This window comes from Oreochromis aureus, linkage group 10 (genome assembly GCF_013358895.1).
Source record: "Oreochromis aureus strain Israel breed Guangdong linkage group 10, ZZ_aureus, whole genome shotgun sequence".
NCBI classification, from domain to species: domain Eukaryota; kingdom Metazoa; phylum Chordata; class Actinopteri; order Cichliformes; family Cichlidae; genus Oreochromis; species Oreochromis aureus.
The window spans coordinates 1,605,922-1,621,561 of record NC_052951.1 but is presented as its reverse complement, the minus strand read 5'-3'; the positions used below and the strand labels follow the sequence as shown (position 1 = coordinate 1,621,561).

General features: G+C 43.6%; 1 protein-coding gene across 7 annotated transcripts in view; it reads left to right on the top strand.

Annotated features, from left to right (window-relative positions):
• camkk1a (calcium/calmodulin-dependent protein kinase kinase 1, alpha a) overlaps positions 1-15,640 on the top strand; it is a 55,030-nt gene that overhangs the window by 14,093 nt on the left and 25,297 nt on the right. For 6 of the 7 annotated variants that reach the window (XM_039618245.1, XM_039618246.1, XM_031748075.2 and 3 more), the window contains exons 2-3: positions 7,994-8,397; positions 12,641-12,688. In XM_039618245.1, coding sequence (XP_039474179.1) covers positions 8,110-8,397; positions 12,641-12,688 — 336 coding nt within the window. In that variant the 5' untranslated portion in view covers positions 7,994-8,109. Of the gene's footprint in view, positions 1-7,993; positions 8,398-12,358; positions 12,485-12,640; positions 12,689-15,640 lie in introns of those variants that run through there. The other variant, XM_039618249.1, reaches the window with a different exon arrangement.

Genomic DNA, 15,640 nt, shown 5'->3' with positions numbered 1-15,640 from the left:
CAGCACATTAATCCTCTGCGGGTTCAAATCATCACAGATCACCAGCACCGTCTTGAGAGCCGTAAGTGGGAATTTTAAGAGTTGGCAAAAGATGGATTGCACTCGGTTTGTCTTCTGTATTAACCTGCCATCTCCGCTGGACTCAAGCCAGTGCTAACCCTTTCTAAAAATAGGTCAGCAGCTCGTAGGTTCTGCTACTGGTCAGCCTGAGCAGTGTCACGAGGACAGAGGGTGGAGCCGGCCTCACCTGCACAAATCTGCAGATCAGTTTTCATCTCTCTGGAGGTGGGAGGTGGGAGGGCGGGGTGATCCCATTCCAGTCTGTCCTTATTAGAGAGACCCCAATCGGGTAACATTTTCAGGATTCCAGGAAGGTCAGGCTTGTTGCAGGGTGCCGACTCATGAGTGTGAGCACAGGAGAAATAATTGGCTCCTCCAACTTCCCTGTTTGGAGTTTCATATCCTGTGTAATCCTGGGCTTATTAATGCCTGAGGCAACTAACCCTGGAGAGGGTGTCCTGGATTTGTTTGGGATTGTCCCCCGGTGTATTTCTGTCCACTCAGATTGATCGTCGCCCATGGATCCCAGGAGCAGAGCTTCCTGCCCATCGCATCGCATTGCATGGGTGGACAAGAACGTGTTTAACAGGTTTATGGTTACAGCTAATTGTGTCTTGTACAGGTGCCAGATAATCCTGTGGATTGAATTAAAGAGTTCCGGGGATTAGTCTGTGCCGGGCAAACACGCTGCAAAGGTACAGCAGGTACAGCAAGTGTCAGCACCTGTGTGCAGCTCGAGTCTGTGACTTCAGTTCACACATCTGAACTTCCTGTGCTGAACTGGATATCAGAAATATGAACATGTGAGTCTTTGTTTGGGAGGACGTGGTCTCAAAGGTCTTTGTTTGGTGTAATAAACTACATCCTATTGATGATGTTTGTTTATTTATTTATTTATTGTCATTTTCCCATCATGTTTTTTCATCTACATACTGAACAATCTCAGTCCCCACACACAAACTTCATTGCCCTTTGGTGGTTTTCACCTGGTTTTAATGCCTAAATGTGTACTTTGTATTTTTTGTTAACTTAAATGATTACAGTTTGTATTCATCAGGTCACAATTTCTCAGAGGGACCTCGGGTGGCTCATTGCAGCATTTGGTGTGTTTGACATCAAATATATTCATCAGCCATAGAGATGAGAATATCCCTTAAATGTGCCCACAGTTGTTGGCTGATTACAAAGTGCTCTTGCTGTTTCCAGAGCCCATTAAGGTGCTGCAGTGTCAGTTGATGCAGATCAGTTCAGATGATTAGACAGTCACCACCAACTGCTAGTTGCCACAAAAAGTGCAACATGGGAAAAGCCAAAAAAGCCAAATTCCTTTTGTTTAGAGAGCGACCTGTGTGTGTGCGCATGTGTGTGTGTGCGTGTAGATCGTACAATAATACATACAGAGAAAAACCCAACAATCATATGACCCCCTATGAGCAAGCACTTTGGCGACAGTGGGAAGGAAAAACTCCCTTTTAACAGGAAGAAACCTCCAGCAGAACCAGGCTCAGGGAGGGGCGGGGCCATCTGCTGCGACCGGTTGGGGTGAGAGAAGGAAGACAGGATAAAGACATGCTGTGGAAGAGAGACAGAAATTAATAACAGATATGATTCGATGCAGAGAGGTCTATTAACACATAGTGAGTGAAGAAGAAACACCCAGTGCATCATGGGAATCCCCGGCAGCCTACGTCTATTGCAGCATAACTAAGGGAGGATTCAGGGTCACCTGGTCCAGCCCTAACTATATGCTTTAGCAAAAAGGAAAGTTTGAAGCCTAATCTTGAAAGTAGAGATAGTGTCTGTCTCCTGAATCCAAACTGGAAGCTGGTTCCACAGAAGAGGGGCCTGAAAACTGAAGGCTCTGCCTCCCATTCTACTTTTAAATACTCTAGGAACAACAAGTAGGCCTGCAGAGCGAGAGCGAAGTGCTCTAATAGGGTGATGTTGATATCCACCTGTCCTTCATTCAGGGGGAGATGAAATGTGACAGGAGAATACTTGATCAATCTGCTCATGGATAGTAGAGCCACAGCAAGGGAATACCTCTTTAGTGTAATATGAGTTGTGCTCATTTGATGTTAAGTAGATGAATGTATTGATTTGTACTTATTGTGGCCTTCTATTAAATATGGGATAGTGGGAGTTAAAACCCTGGAGTAAAACTGTGTTTTCTTGGAACAAGATTCTCACTGTGTAAAATAATCGTACTAATAGAGATTTTCTTAGAACTGAACCACATAAAGTCAGTTTCTTCCCGCTCACTGTTCCCAATCCTGGATGAGGAGCACTACATTGTTGTTGTCTGAAATTGACTCGACACTAAAATGTTCACAAATTAAGAAGAAATCTTGCCACAGGCATGGTCTTCATGATATTTATGTCAGCAGCTTGGCACTGATGGTTAACTGTGACACTAATGTGCTCAAATTGTCCATTTAGTAGATTTCATTGTACCAATTAAGTTAATTTGATTTCAGTGCCCTTTAATTAGACACCCAGTTATTACTGACATTTGTCTTTTAATCAGCTTTGAATGCTTTTTAATGGTGTGAACGCTGACGATGAGCTCAGTCTAGTGTGACGGTCCTCTGAGCACTGATCTCAACTTTGATTAGGACCCAGATGCTAATAGCATGTAGCCGGATCCAAGGCAGCAGCATAAGCAAAGATCCAGCAGTCTGACGTGCACGCTGCACGCAGCTCTGTGAGCGCAGGAGGGATCAAAGCTCAAAGAGTCAACTTGTAATTCACATCCTGAGATAAGCCAAAGCCCGTTTCAATTGTTTTAATCTGAGAACCGACTTTATTGTTAGTTTGGTTACAGCCAGTTCCAGTCCCGAGGTCACAGCAGGAGCACAAAACTGCTGCAGCAAAGAGAAACTGTTTGCTGCGCTGCAACAAAGAGCCAAAAGAACTTTGTTGACCAAAGATAAAATAATATCTTAGTCAGCCCACAAGTCATGGCGACAGCCGTGCTTAGTCATGCTTGCATGTTAAAGCTTGCTAAATGAGCTTTGTGCTACAGTCCTGCTGCAGATCTCAGTGCAGCAACTTTTACAGATGCTCGGGCCAAATTTCCAATTTTCTTTTTTCCTTATACGGTCGTGAAGTTTGATTCTAAATGAGCAAAATGAACATGAAAATTATGTCAACTGCGGAAAACTTGTTTTGGCCTGTAAGACATCTGGTATTTAATAGCAAGGCAGCAATAATCTGATCTGATAGAGAGTATAGTTACAGAGATGGAATAAAACACAGCTCGTGGGCTTCCTCCTGTCAAGGTTGTCATGAATTTAATGAAAACAGCGTCACACAGTTCAAGTGGACCTCTTTAAAAGCACACCATACTGTCTATAATAATAGTCATTTATAAAATATGTCAGTGATTAGATTTGTGTACACACACATATATATATTTATATTTATAACACCAACAGCACACTGCAGTCCCTTTAATGTCCATTTGAGGCGGGCTCCAGCAGCGAGCCGTCCCCATGCTTCAAACAATTCATGTTAGAAACTTTTGCTTCCATATCCAGTTTTTTTTGTTGGAGGCATTGTAGGCCTGCAGTTGCACTTTATGTTCCATCAGTGTGTATGTGCTCTTTGTTTCTCACCGTAGCACCGCATGGGCGTATACACACAAACACAGTGGTGCACGTAAAATCAAGCCGTTAATGAGTGATGCAAATGCCAAAAAAGGCGAGAAGCATTGAAAGATTGTCCCCCAGTTACATTTGTGTAATCAGAGAGCAATCAGATGTGATGCATTTTATCCTGACCGAGGTTTTACTGTAGAACAGAGTGATCGATCAGTGCTCCGAGAAGTAAACGTAGACTTGAAACCCGAGTCATGGCCCCTGTTCTCACTCTTCTGCCATATTGGAGTTCTACTGTATGTGTAAAAGTGTGTTTTTCAGAAAGCGGCCTGCTGGGCAGGTACCATGCTATGTTCCCTGCACTCCACAGAGACCTCAGATGAGGTAAAGAGGGGAACATAGCAGACCCAACATATGAAAAACAACATGTGAGCAGTTCTTTGGATGCGTTAGTGTTCTCCACACTCCGTCTTCTCTTTCACTGAATGCAGGATTTTATTTTGACTTTGGCCTTGGATGTTTGTGTTTGCCGTCTACATGAATGACACAGGAGACAAATTGAAGGCAGGTTAAGGGTGGAAGTGGTTTACTAATGGAAGCCAAATGGATTCATTTGTTCACCCGTCTCCTTCCCACTCTCTCTTCCTGCTGTAATTGGCTCTGCTGAAGCTGCTTTCAGTCTAACCTGAAATGAAAGAAGGCTTTTACAAACTTTGCAGAGGATCTCAAGGTTCTTTCTGGTTTATTCAGTCTGTTTTTCCTATAATTGTTTACCTAATGACAAAGATATTGTACGAGCTTTAAATATTAACATTTGCATCTGCAGCAGAGCTTTTAATGAAAGCATTGATCTCTGCAGAACATGGTACACATGTTATTTACCTTTGACGTGAGTTTTCATGTTGCTGTATATATGATATTATTAGCAAAGTCATTTTCTCAACTATAATTAAACTATTATGATTAGGAAACTATCATTTAAATGTAGTTTCCAGCATGCAAACTACATTTAAATAAATAGCTGTTTTTCTTCATTTTTTAGGCAAAGAATTTCATTTTAAAAAGTGTGAAATTTAAATATAGTACACGTAATAGTAAACTCTGGATGCTGACAGATTGCCTAAGAGTATTTGACGTTATATACGTCCAAACATTGGACCGTAACATTTTTATGTAAACTGATGAAAACTGATGATTTGAGATGGAATGATCATTCTGCATTCCCCACATCTTACAGTAACTCTATACCTGCAGTATATAGACATGTCTAGTTTGCTTCCCGCGATTCAACTGTAGCTGTGTCCGTCTTTGTGGTTTGATTATGCAGGAGAGATATCATATCTGATTTTATTGTACCAGAGAGAAAGAATTTGCCTTATTCAGAAAGATGAAATTACAAAAATTCAATAATATGTAGGAACCTCAATCTATCTGTGTTCGGTCACAGCGTCTCACAGCGGTGCTGTGAAGAGGAGGAGAAACTGTCCTCTTAAGCATTTATCTGTTGAGATGAATGGATGCACCAAAGTAAAAGGTTAGATGTGAGAGGAAATATTAAACCTAATAGCATATTGTCCTGCATTACGTAAATGTGTGGTTACCTGCCTCTGTGAATAAATAAGTCGCAGTGGAGCTAAAATTAATAACCAGACCACTGCTACTCCTCTGCCTCCCACTTCTGCCAGGATATTGCTCACACATGCAGCACGTTGAATGCTGCTGCAGTGAAGAGAACCCGTTTCAAGAGACACATAATCACTAGCTGCAATAAGAAATAAGCAAAATATGACAGATCCTTTTTGTTTTTCTCAAATGAGTCAGGAGGCACACAATGCATTTCCTCTCTCTGCTGCCAGTTTAAAGGGGTTTTTTCTTACCCAGTACTTGCAATTTACATAGCATGAATAATCAGCATTGGAAATATGCAAATAGAAGTGGGTAAATTCTAATGTGCAAAGTTGGTCCTGACACATGCGAAATCGATATAGACATCATTGAGATTCATGACGAGGCATTGCTTTTGCACGTAGGGGATCCCTAGGATCCAGTATATTGTAGTGGTGCTGCAGGGAAAAATTATTTTCCTGAACACGACTCCCAAAATGTGTTCCAGTCGGGTTGTTTTCTTTGTAGACAGGCTGCGGTCGTCTCACCTTCCCTGGATTGTGATGAATTAGCAGGTTTTTTAAGGATGCTTTCCAATTCCTGGAGTATGAAAATGGAATAAGGCATTCAAAAACAAATCACATTACCTGTGAATGATGTTAGTGTGGTCACGTCCTGCTGACGTGTCATCAAGCCCTCAGGAAAAGGTTGCCGCAGTAGCTAAAACTGTTGTGGGACACGTTTGGCAACCCTGACAGGAATGAACTAGTGTAACGTCTCTGAAATTAAAAAAGTCTTTTCTTGTAGTTGTATGTGCACAACTACTGCCTCTCTTCCACAGCATGTCCTTCATCCTGTCTTCCTTCTCTCACCCCAACCAATCACAGCAGATGGCCCCGCCCCTCCCTGAGCCTGGTTCTGCCGGAGGTTTCTTCCTGTTAAAAGGGAGTTTTTCCTTCCCACTGTCGCCAAAGTGCTTGCTCATAGGGGGTCATATGATTGTTGGGTACCTTACATTATAAAGCACCTTGAGGCGACTGTAGTTGTGATTTGGCGCTGTGTAAATAAAGCTGAATTGAATAGACGTTAGCACTGTCAGCTCGGTAGCTAATAGCTTCTCTGTGATGCAAAAGCGCCGCATCAGTCCCATGGTAAAAAAGACCACAGGGTCTGAACCAAAGTGATGAACCAACAAAGTGATGCTGCCATCCCGCTTGGGCAAGTTTATCTGTTAGCGCTGAGCGGCTGAAACTGAGAGTTGGCAGTGCGAAGACATGAACCAGTAGGACACACCTGGACAAACTGGAACACGGTGTTATTTTTGACTATGAAGCTTCTACCTTCCTGACACACTTCAGGAACAGCATTACACGGCCCATTTACTCAACACCTCAGATGTGACTTCCTTTGGCTTCATTGTCTTGCTTCATACTGTGTCATATACAGACCCAGGTGTTCCATTTAGGATGAAAACACTCTTGATTCCTGCTGTTACATAGATGGGGTTTGACGGTTATGGATTTAAGTACCCTTTAGCTTCGATGGCCGGGCGAGGCGTAGAACAAAACCTGAGCCGGATGTACTGGGAGCTTTGCTATTCTCTGTTTGCTGCTAATGATGAGACTTTCATTAGAGATGGAAGAGGAAACGCAAAGTAAGCAAATTGCACTAAATGTGTGGTTATGCACACAAAGCATTCAGTCTTTTTTTTTGTCTTTCTTTTTGTTTGTTTGCATTTTTTGCCTGGGTCCGCCTACACGCATCTGACTGAAAACATGAAGCATAATAAGGCTTTTCACTAAAAGGTTTGGGTTTTCTAATGAAGACATTAATTTGAATTTGTAGGCTCATGAACCACCAGGCCAGCCTCCCACGCAGAGATGACATTTCCTCTTTGAACTGACTGCTTGATTACATTTTAGCGTTTGGTTTGCATCCGTGTTTCGTGCAAACCTTCTGCAGCCTCCGAAATGTTTAACACACCACAGCAACAGATTTGAAATTCAGCAGCCAAAAAGGGACTAGCATGTAGACTTTCATCATTAATTCAAGAGGCTCAACAATGCTTCATTAACCATTTAGAAATGAAAGCCTTTGGATAATTTCATGGCCAGGCGCTGCCAGTTTCCATTTTCTTTCATAAATGAATTTGCATTTGGTATCAGTTCATGGTAGCTGTAAATTTGTGGCTAAGGTCAACAAGCTGAACAAAACCAAACGGGGCTGCCTGCAGCTGTAGCTCAGGAGGCAGAGCAGGGCATCTGCTAGGCCAGAGTGTCCGTGTGGCAAGATACCGACCCCCAAGATGCTCACGCACGCATCCACCAGAGTGTGAATGCTAGACTGAAAGCACTTCGAGGTGCTCGTGTGAATGTGGGTGTGAAGGGCACCAGTCTGTTTAGCGTTGACCTGTCATAGAGATCTGAATGTTTTTAACATAGCATTGTCTGCAGGTATAAGTCAAAGGTAGAGCGTGGATTCCTGTTCAGAATATGTGAATATATGATATGACAAATGCTTATAGTTCCTTGCAAATGTTTATGGCGATGACATTTTTATTAACTCCTCTCTCTGCAGCATATTGACAAATAAACCGATTGAAGATTCATTTAGCAGAGATAAGTTAGTGAGTGAATCATCCTTAAAGCAAACCAGGTGCATGCATAGTGCATCTCCTCTTATTGCATCTCACTGAGCTCACAGCCTTTTTCCCGTCTGTGTCTTTCCAGCTCCGCTGAGACCCTGAACGTTGCAAGCTGGCCCAGGCCACACTGATGCTGGTGGGCACTGGCCTGTTACTCTCCCTGCCACCTGCTTCTCCACAGCTCCCACTTTTTGAGCCATCATGGCTATGAGCAGTGACGCTGGCTGTGAGAGGTTGGACCCGAACTCTTCTACGCAGACCAGTGGTCTCACGGACATCATGGCCGCCATGACAACAAAAGACTCTGATGGCTCAGCCGCCAGCGGCGCGAGGAACGGTGGCTCCCAGCAGGATGTGGCTCAGGCCAAGCGGCCTCTTCCAACGCGGCCTCACCTGACTGGGAGGAAGCTGTCTTTGCAGGAGAGGACGCACATCTCCCCTCGCAGGCCTACTGTGGAGTGTAAACGGGTGTCCATATCTGACTCCCAGGTGAGAGTGTCAATTTTCCTAATATGTTATCGCCTTTCAGCTTCAGTGTAAATATCTGCCGTTTCCTTTCACAGAGCAGCAGTATCCCTGTGAGGTTCATTAAAGACATGAAGCTAGGTGCTAACCACATCCTGGCCATACGTAATCTTTTTTCCTGCCATCTACAGCCTTCTGATTTGGAATGCTGGGTTTCTGAATTTGGGTGTGACAGGTGGCATCATAGCAGGGAGTGAGGTGCACACTGATGTACAGCAGCTCTGTCCTGCTCATGACAGCAGTTGTCAAAAGTAGACACAACCAGCACATCCTGTAGGATGGTGCCTCTGTTATTACAGGTGGTGTGTGTCAGTGCAACAGTGTTCCAGCTTTGTCCCTGAAATGTAGTCTGGACTGGTCCATGTGTGTGCTGTGATTATATGTTGGAGTGTTGGGCAGGAAAAAAAGAAGCAATTTTATCAGATTAGATGGACACGACATGCTTTCTGGCCTGCGTTGTGTTGCTGAATACACCAGAGGAGACGTAGGGTCAGCCTGGGAGCAGCTATACATGTGACCTGCTTTTGCTTTTCCCGTGTGTGCACTGTATGTCGAGCCTCGGCCTCATCGACCTCACTTTTACACTCTGTGGTTTCACATTTGTGTAGGCATGGTAAAGGCTTGTCGTGCTGTTTTACAGAAACCTTCAGGTTGCGAACTACCTGCTTTGTTGTCTTCTCCCCGGAGCTTCAGGGACATACGAGTGAACAGGCAAACCTGCAGTGATGCACACAGCACACAGCGGCTGCTGCTTCACGTTTGGTACATTCAGTGTGAATGGAGAAGAGCATAAAGGTTAACTGTTGCAAACAATGGAAGCTAATGAATCTGTTTAAAGTGCATGTTGTTACTATCAATGATAATGTGTGTGACACATTCACTTCTTAGAGACGGACACACAGTTTTGCATCTAGTGTGTAACGACTAATTTACAGAATTATGGCTGATTTACATTTCTGTGGGGAATCTTTGTAGCAGTGCAGCAGCAGTATCAGCAGTATCATATCAGTAGCAGCAGTAGTAGTAGTAGTAGTACTCGTTGGTGGAATTTATCCTTGATGCTGGTGCGTTGTGTGTTAATTATCATGTGGTTGTGTACCAGTGTATCATATGCGGTGCCAGCTTCCTGCTCTTTGTTGTGGTCACTTCTGTAACTGGAAACCTACAGGAACTACTGAACAGGTACTGAGCTGGCCAATCACAGTAGCTGCAGGCTGGGTCAGCGCACATTTCTACAGAGCTGCAAGTCAGAACTAATGCTGAAGGTTACGTCGTATGGTTTCAAATAGATTTGCAGTTCCCAGGTTAGAATGTAAATTTTCTGCTGAAGCATAAATTGAGCATCACATGTCAGGAAATGCCTGCCTCTGGATGGTTAACTTGGCTTAGAAGCAAAGCACGCAGAAGAAGGCCACACACAACAGCCTTCGCTATTTGCTGTATTTTATTAGTTGAAGTTAACAAAGTCACGTATCCTAGTCAAGAAATGGCTGCACACATAATTTCCTGTGCTAGTTAGCTTTGCATAAAATCAAGCTAGCTGTCTCCCTGTGTGTGTGTGTGTGTGTGTGTGTGTGTGTGTGTGTGTGTGTGTGTGTGTGTGTGTGTGTGTGTGTGTGTGTGTGTGTGTGTGTGTGTGTGTGTGTGTGTGTGTGTGTGTGTGTGTGTGTGTGTGTGTGTGTGTGTGTGTGTGTGTGTGTGTGTGTGTGTGTGTGTGTGTGTGTGTGTGAGATATGAATATTTTTAACTCTAGCGTGTGTCTCTGACAGCAGTGATGCTTTTGTCTCCCACAGTGTTGACTCTCATTATTTGTCACCTGTTGTGATATCGGGGCCTTTATAGTCTGTTAAACCCACTGGTAGTGCCGTGTGGCTCTGGGTGACTCTCGAGTCTCCTCTCTGCTTTTTCCAATTCAGACTGAACATAAAATATTTATGACAGCTGCCAGTACGGGAAACCCCTCTGAATTCATCACATTGCCGCAGCAGCCTCGCAGACCTGTCATTGTGTCCATTCCTATCTGCAAATGGAGTTGCAGCTCTTGCACTGAACCATGAAAAAGGGCTTGTGCTGCTCGTATTTCAGCGTTCGCGCTGGATGTACAGAACGAGGCTGGGAGAGAGATTTGCTAGCACAAACATCAGCTACGACTGGCATTTGTAAAACCAGACAGGAAGGTACACCAAACATCTTTGTAGGCTTATCAGAATGGGCAAAATGAAAGAGGTCGTCTAAAATCTACATCCTGTTATTTCCATTTCAAAAAAAGACCTCTGTTGGTAAATTAGGAAGTCCCACATTAGGTCACATGATGAAACTTTGTCACCAGTTTGTGTCATCTTCCTCCCGCTGTCTTTTCTCTCTGCTGTACATGTAGTCTGTACATGATGTGTTTCCCGTGCACCGTGGGAACTCTTAAGAGAAGGATTTCTGTGTTTTGCGGTTTAAAGTTTGTAGGATCTGAAGAACACGATCTACAGTAAAGATAAATACAGGCATTATTATGAGACGGTATAATTGTACTTGAGGTGAGTGTAGATGGGCCTAGAGAGGCAATTACACCGACTGCAGTAAAAAGAGGAAACTAATGCACCAACCCGGTCTGCTGGAAGAGTTGTAGATGCAATGAGATGAATGGACCCGGCAACAATGCATGCTAACCTAAATGCCCACTACCCCACATAAAACGTCTCCAAGCTAACTGCTGTAGCAGGATACTGCGTGCTGGATTAGTGAGTGTGGAATCTGTACGTGAGGACTCTCGGGATGACTGTGCAGGAAGTATCTGCTTGTTTGTCTGCACAGCCTGATACATTTTGCAGGCTTTTACAACAGATTACCATAAAAACTGCTTTCTTGTTTGGTCTGACTGAATGTATGTTAATGCAAGCAGTTTGAGGTGTTTTTGTAAGAACATAAAGAACCAACACAGAATAAACCCTCCTACTCTAAACTGGTCTCACTTGACCTCATATGCACTTCTGTCCAAACGGATTGTAAAATTGATTTTTGCACCTTCAGGCTTCAAATGCTGTTTGACAAATTCTCCTTTTTGTTTTATTATTACATACGTCCTCAGGCTGGAATGCTGACTTTTAATGCTTGGTCACTGATTTAGAGTGGCACGGTGATGTATTTGTTATGCACTGGTATTGATCAGCTGTTGAACAATGAATGCAGACGGGCTGAGGTCTGAAGGGAAACAGATGACAGCTGGGGCAGCAGTGTGAGTGTACGGTGACAGCAGGAGCCAACCCCCCTCTAAAGATTTAGCGTGGGGCAGTGGAGCATTTCAGCTTGATATGTGCATGTGTGGCAGATGTATTTAAGGCTTTCTGCATGACCCTGTTTATCCATCAGCCCTGACAGAGTATTAACTGCAGTGCTGCGTCCACTGAGCATGTGCCAGCAAGCTGGGAATCCAAAACAATCCCTCCCGCTGCTCTTTTCTTTGGAATCTCCTCATTTTCCCTCTTATCCTTGACTGCCCTATTTCCATTTTGTCTTTTTATCTCTCTCAGCCAATCACAGCACTCCTTTTCTGAGTTGTACCCAAGCCTCAGTCTTCTCTCTGTCCCCTTCATAATAGACCACAGTGTTTCACACCATCACACCGGCAGTGCATTACCCTCACATCTCCTGCCGTGCCAACACTAAAATCCAGTTCAGGCTCCATAACCAGCAGCGTTATGTAACCCTCTGTTTAATGTCATGTTTTCTAAAGTACGTTGCCCGTCCCGTCCTGCACGTGAGCTGGAGATGTACTTTCAGTCCTGCACACTAACATCCGTGTTCTGCTACCACCTCTGTAAACACGCCTCAGGCGGCTGGGCTCGCTCATAAGCCCCCAGCTGTAATGAAATAAAACGACTGGTTTCAATCTATTTTCTCCACAGCCCCCCCCCCAGCAGCAGTGATCACCCACACCCCCAACCCTCACCTTGCCCCCTCCCCTCCTGCGCCGTGCCCCCGGCTAACTCTGCTGTAGCAGTGGTTGCTATGGAACTGCAAATCAGCCATTTAAGCAGAGGCACTAATGGATCTGCAGACGGTAAACAGAAACTACAGACTGCATCGTCACCTACGGTTCAGGAATAAATAACTTTCAGTGCACACGAGCAGGAAGAACATTTTGTTTCTTCTTTCTCTTTTGCTGAAATGATTCTTTATTGATTTTTAATGTTTGGCTGTTCTGCTTGTTTCTCAGGACTGTATCCAGTTGAACCAGTATAAGCTGAAGAGTGAGATTGGAAAGGTGAGTACCATCCGTGCCCTTGGCCTCCATTCAGTTTAAAAACGCAGCAGTAACTGAGGAAAGGTTGGGCTTCTGCATGTGAGGAAATGGACAGCGCTGAGCGTGGGTCCATTTTTCATTTTGTTCTGTACATTCCTAAATTTTACCCATCAAATTACCAAGTGCGGGTTTATTTGTGGTTGGGTGTTGTTGTATGTTGCATCACCAACCAGAGGCTTGCACAACCCAGTTTCAGCTGGTGTATAACGGCCCAGTAGGACCATTACATTTTTTTTTATCCTCCATATTTGTACATTTCGGCTTTGTCTCCTTTTGTAGCTTTTTAGATATAAAGAAAAACATTCAAATTTGTGAAGCCAGCGTGAAAGTGCTGCAAAACTGCCCATTTTTTCTAATAGCCAACAGTGATGACTCTGTTTGCATAAAGACATTCAATCAGAATATAGAAATGACCCAGCTGCTTATGGGATAAAGTCATTAAACCCTTTACTAATTTATTAATTCAATTCAATTCAATTCAATTCAATTTTATTTATATAGCGCCAAATCACAACAAAAGTCGCCTCAAGGCGCTTTATATTGTACAGTAGATCGCACAATAATAAATACAGAGAAAAACCCAACAATCATATGACCCCCTATGAGCAAGCACTTTGGCGACAGTGGGAAGGAAAAACTCCCTTTTAACAGGAAGAAACCTCCGGCAGAACCAGGCTCAGGGAGGGGCGGGGCCATCTGCTGTGATTGGTTGGGGTGAGAGAAGGAAAACAGGATGAAAGACATGCTGTGGAAGAGAGACAGAGATTAATAACAGATATGATTCGATGCAGAGAGGTCTATTAACACATAGTGAGTGAGAAAGGTGACTGGAAAGGAAAAACTCAATGCATCATGGGAATCCCCGGCAGCCTACGTCTATTGCAGCATAACTAAGGGAGGATTCAGGGTCACCTGGTCCAGCCCTAACTATATGCTTTAGCAAAAGGAAAGTTTGAAGCCTAATCTTGAAAGTAGAGATAGTGTCTGTCTCCCGAATCCAAACTGGAAGCTGGTTCCACAGAAGAGGGGCCTGAAAACTGAAGGCTCTGCCTCCCAATCTACTTTTAAATACTCTAGGAACAACAAGTAAGCCTGCAGAGCGAGAGCGAAGTGCTCTAATGGGGTGATATGGTACTACAAGGTCATTAAGATAAGATGGGGCCTGATTATTTAAGACCTTGTATGTGAGGAGCAGGATTTTGAATTCAATTCTGGATTTAACAGGAAGCCAATGAAGGAAGCCAAAACAGGAGAAATCTGCTCTCTTTCTAGTCCCTGTCAGGACTCTTGCTGCAGCATTTTGGATCAGCTGAAGGCTTTTCAGCGAGTTTTAGGACATCCTGATAATAAAGAATTACAGTAGTCCAGCCTGGAAGTAATGAATGCATGAACTAGTTTTTCAGCGTCACTCTGAGACAGGATATTTCTAATTTTAGAGATGTTGTGCAAATGGAAGAAAGCAGTCTTACATATTTGTTTAATATGTGCATTGAAGGACATGTCCTGGTCAAAAATGACTCAAGGTTCCTCACAGTGTTACTGGAGGCCAAGGTAATGCCATCCAGAGTAAGAATCTGCTTAGATACCATATTTCTAAGATTTTCAGGGCCGAGTACAATAACCTCAGTTTGATCTGAATTAAGAAGCAGAAAGTTAGCGGCCATCCAGGTCTTTATGTCTTTAAGACATTCCTGCAGTTTAACTAATTGGTGTGTGTTACCTGGCTTCATGGATAGATAGAGCTGCGTGTCATCTGCATAGCAGTGAAAATTTATGCTATGTCTTCTAATGATGCTGCCTAAGGGAAGCATGTATAATGTAAATAGAATTGGTCCTAGCACTGAACCCTGTGGAACACCATAATTGACCTTAGTGTGTGAAGAGGACTCTCCATTTACATGTACAAATTGGAGTCTATTAGATAGATATGATACAAACCACTGCAGTGCAGTACCTGTAATACCTACAGCATGTTCTAATCGCTCTAATAGGATATTATGGTCAACAGTATCGAACGCAGCACTGAGGTCTAGCAGGACAAGCACAGAGATGAGTCCACTGTCAGAGGCCATAAGAAGATCATTTGTAACCTTCACTAAAGCTGTTTCTGTGCTGTGATGAGCTCTGAAACCTTACGAGAGCCGTAAAGCAGGAGGAGGACGGAGCTTTAGGGAGACCAAATGACTAAAGCCAACACTTGATCACAGATTCACGGAGAAGTCACAGACGCTACCTTCTGCTTCTGCTTCTATAGCTAGCACTGTTGTACTGAAGCGATAACCGCTAACGCTGGCTTGCTAGCAGATCCACAGTGGCTATAACGTTAGCATGTTAGCATAGTAGGACTGTCCAAGCAAAAACAAAGACGCTGTAAAGGGGAGACTGGGTGGTTAAGGTATCCTGATTACGACACGTCCCAGAATTACTCCTGCTCCTGAAACCAGACATCTGCTTTATAGCCTAGACGGACCTATAATGAGCGCTAAAATTAAGTGAAGCTCAAATTAAAGTGATATCAGACTTAAAGGTTGTTGATACCCTGATATCAACCCTGATATGACAAAAGCACATAACAAAATAAGAATCATCAGGTGTTTGTGTTTTGAAGCAGCGTGAGCTTCAGCAGACTTTGCAGAAATGCAACATAAGAGCTTTGATATTTTCAGGTTGCACAGAAAGTCGCGATTAAAGAGAAACACTTTTGTGATTTGGAGGAACTTGTCGCGTTGGGAACAGAGCTGAAGTAAAACTGAAAAACTGCCAAATCCAGTTGTGTGAAGTGCACATTGTAGCCGGCGAGGCTAACTGTGTCAAAGAAACGAAGACAGAAGAACACTCGAAGCGCCTGTTAGCAGCAGAGATGCTGTCAGATGTTAGAGAGGAAACAAATACGATCAGACTGATATTTATTTG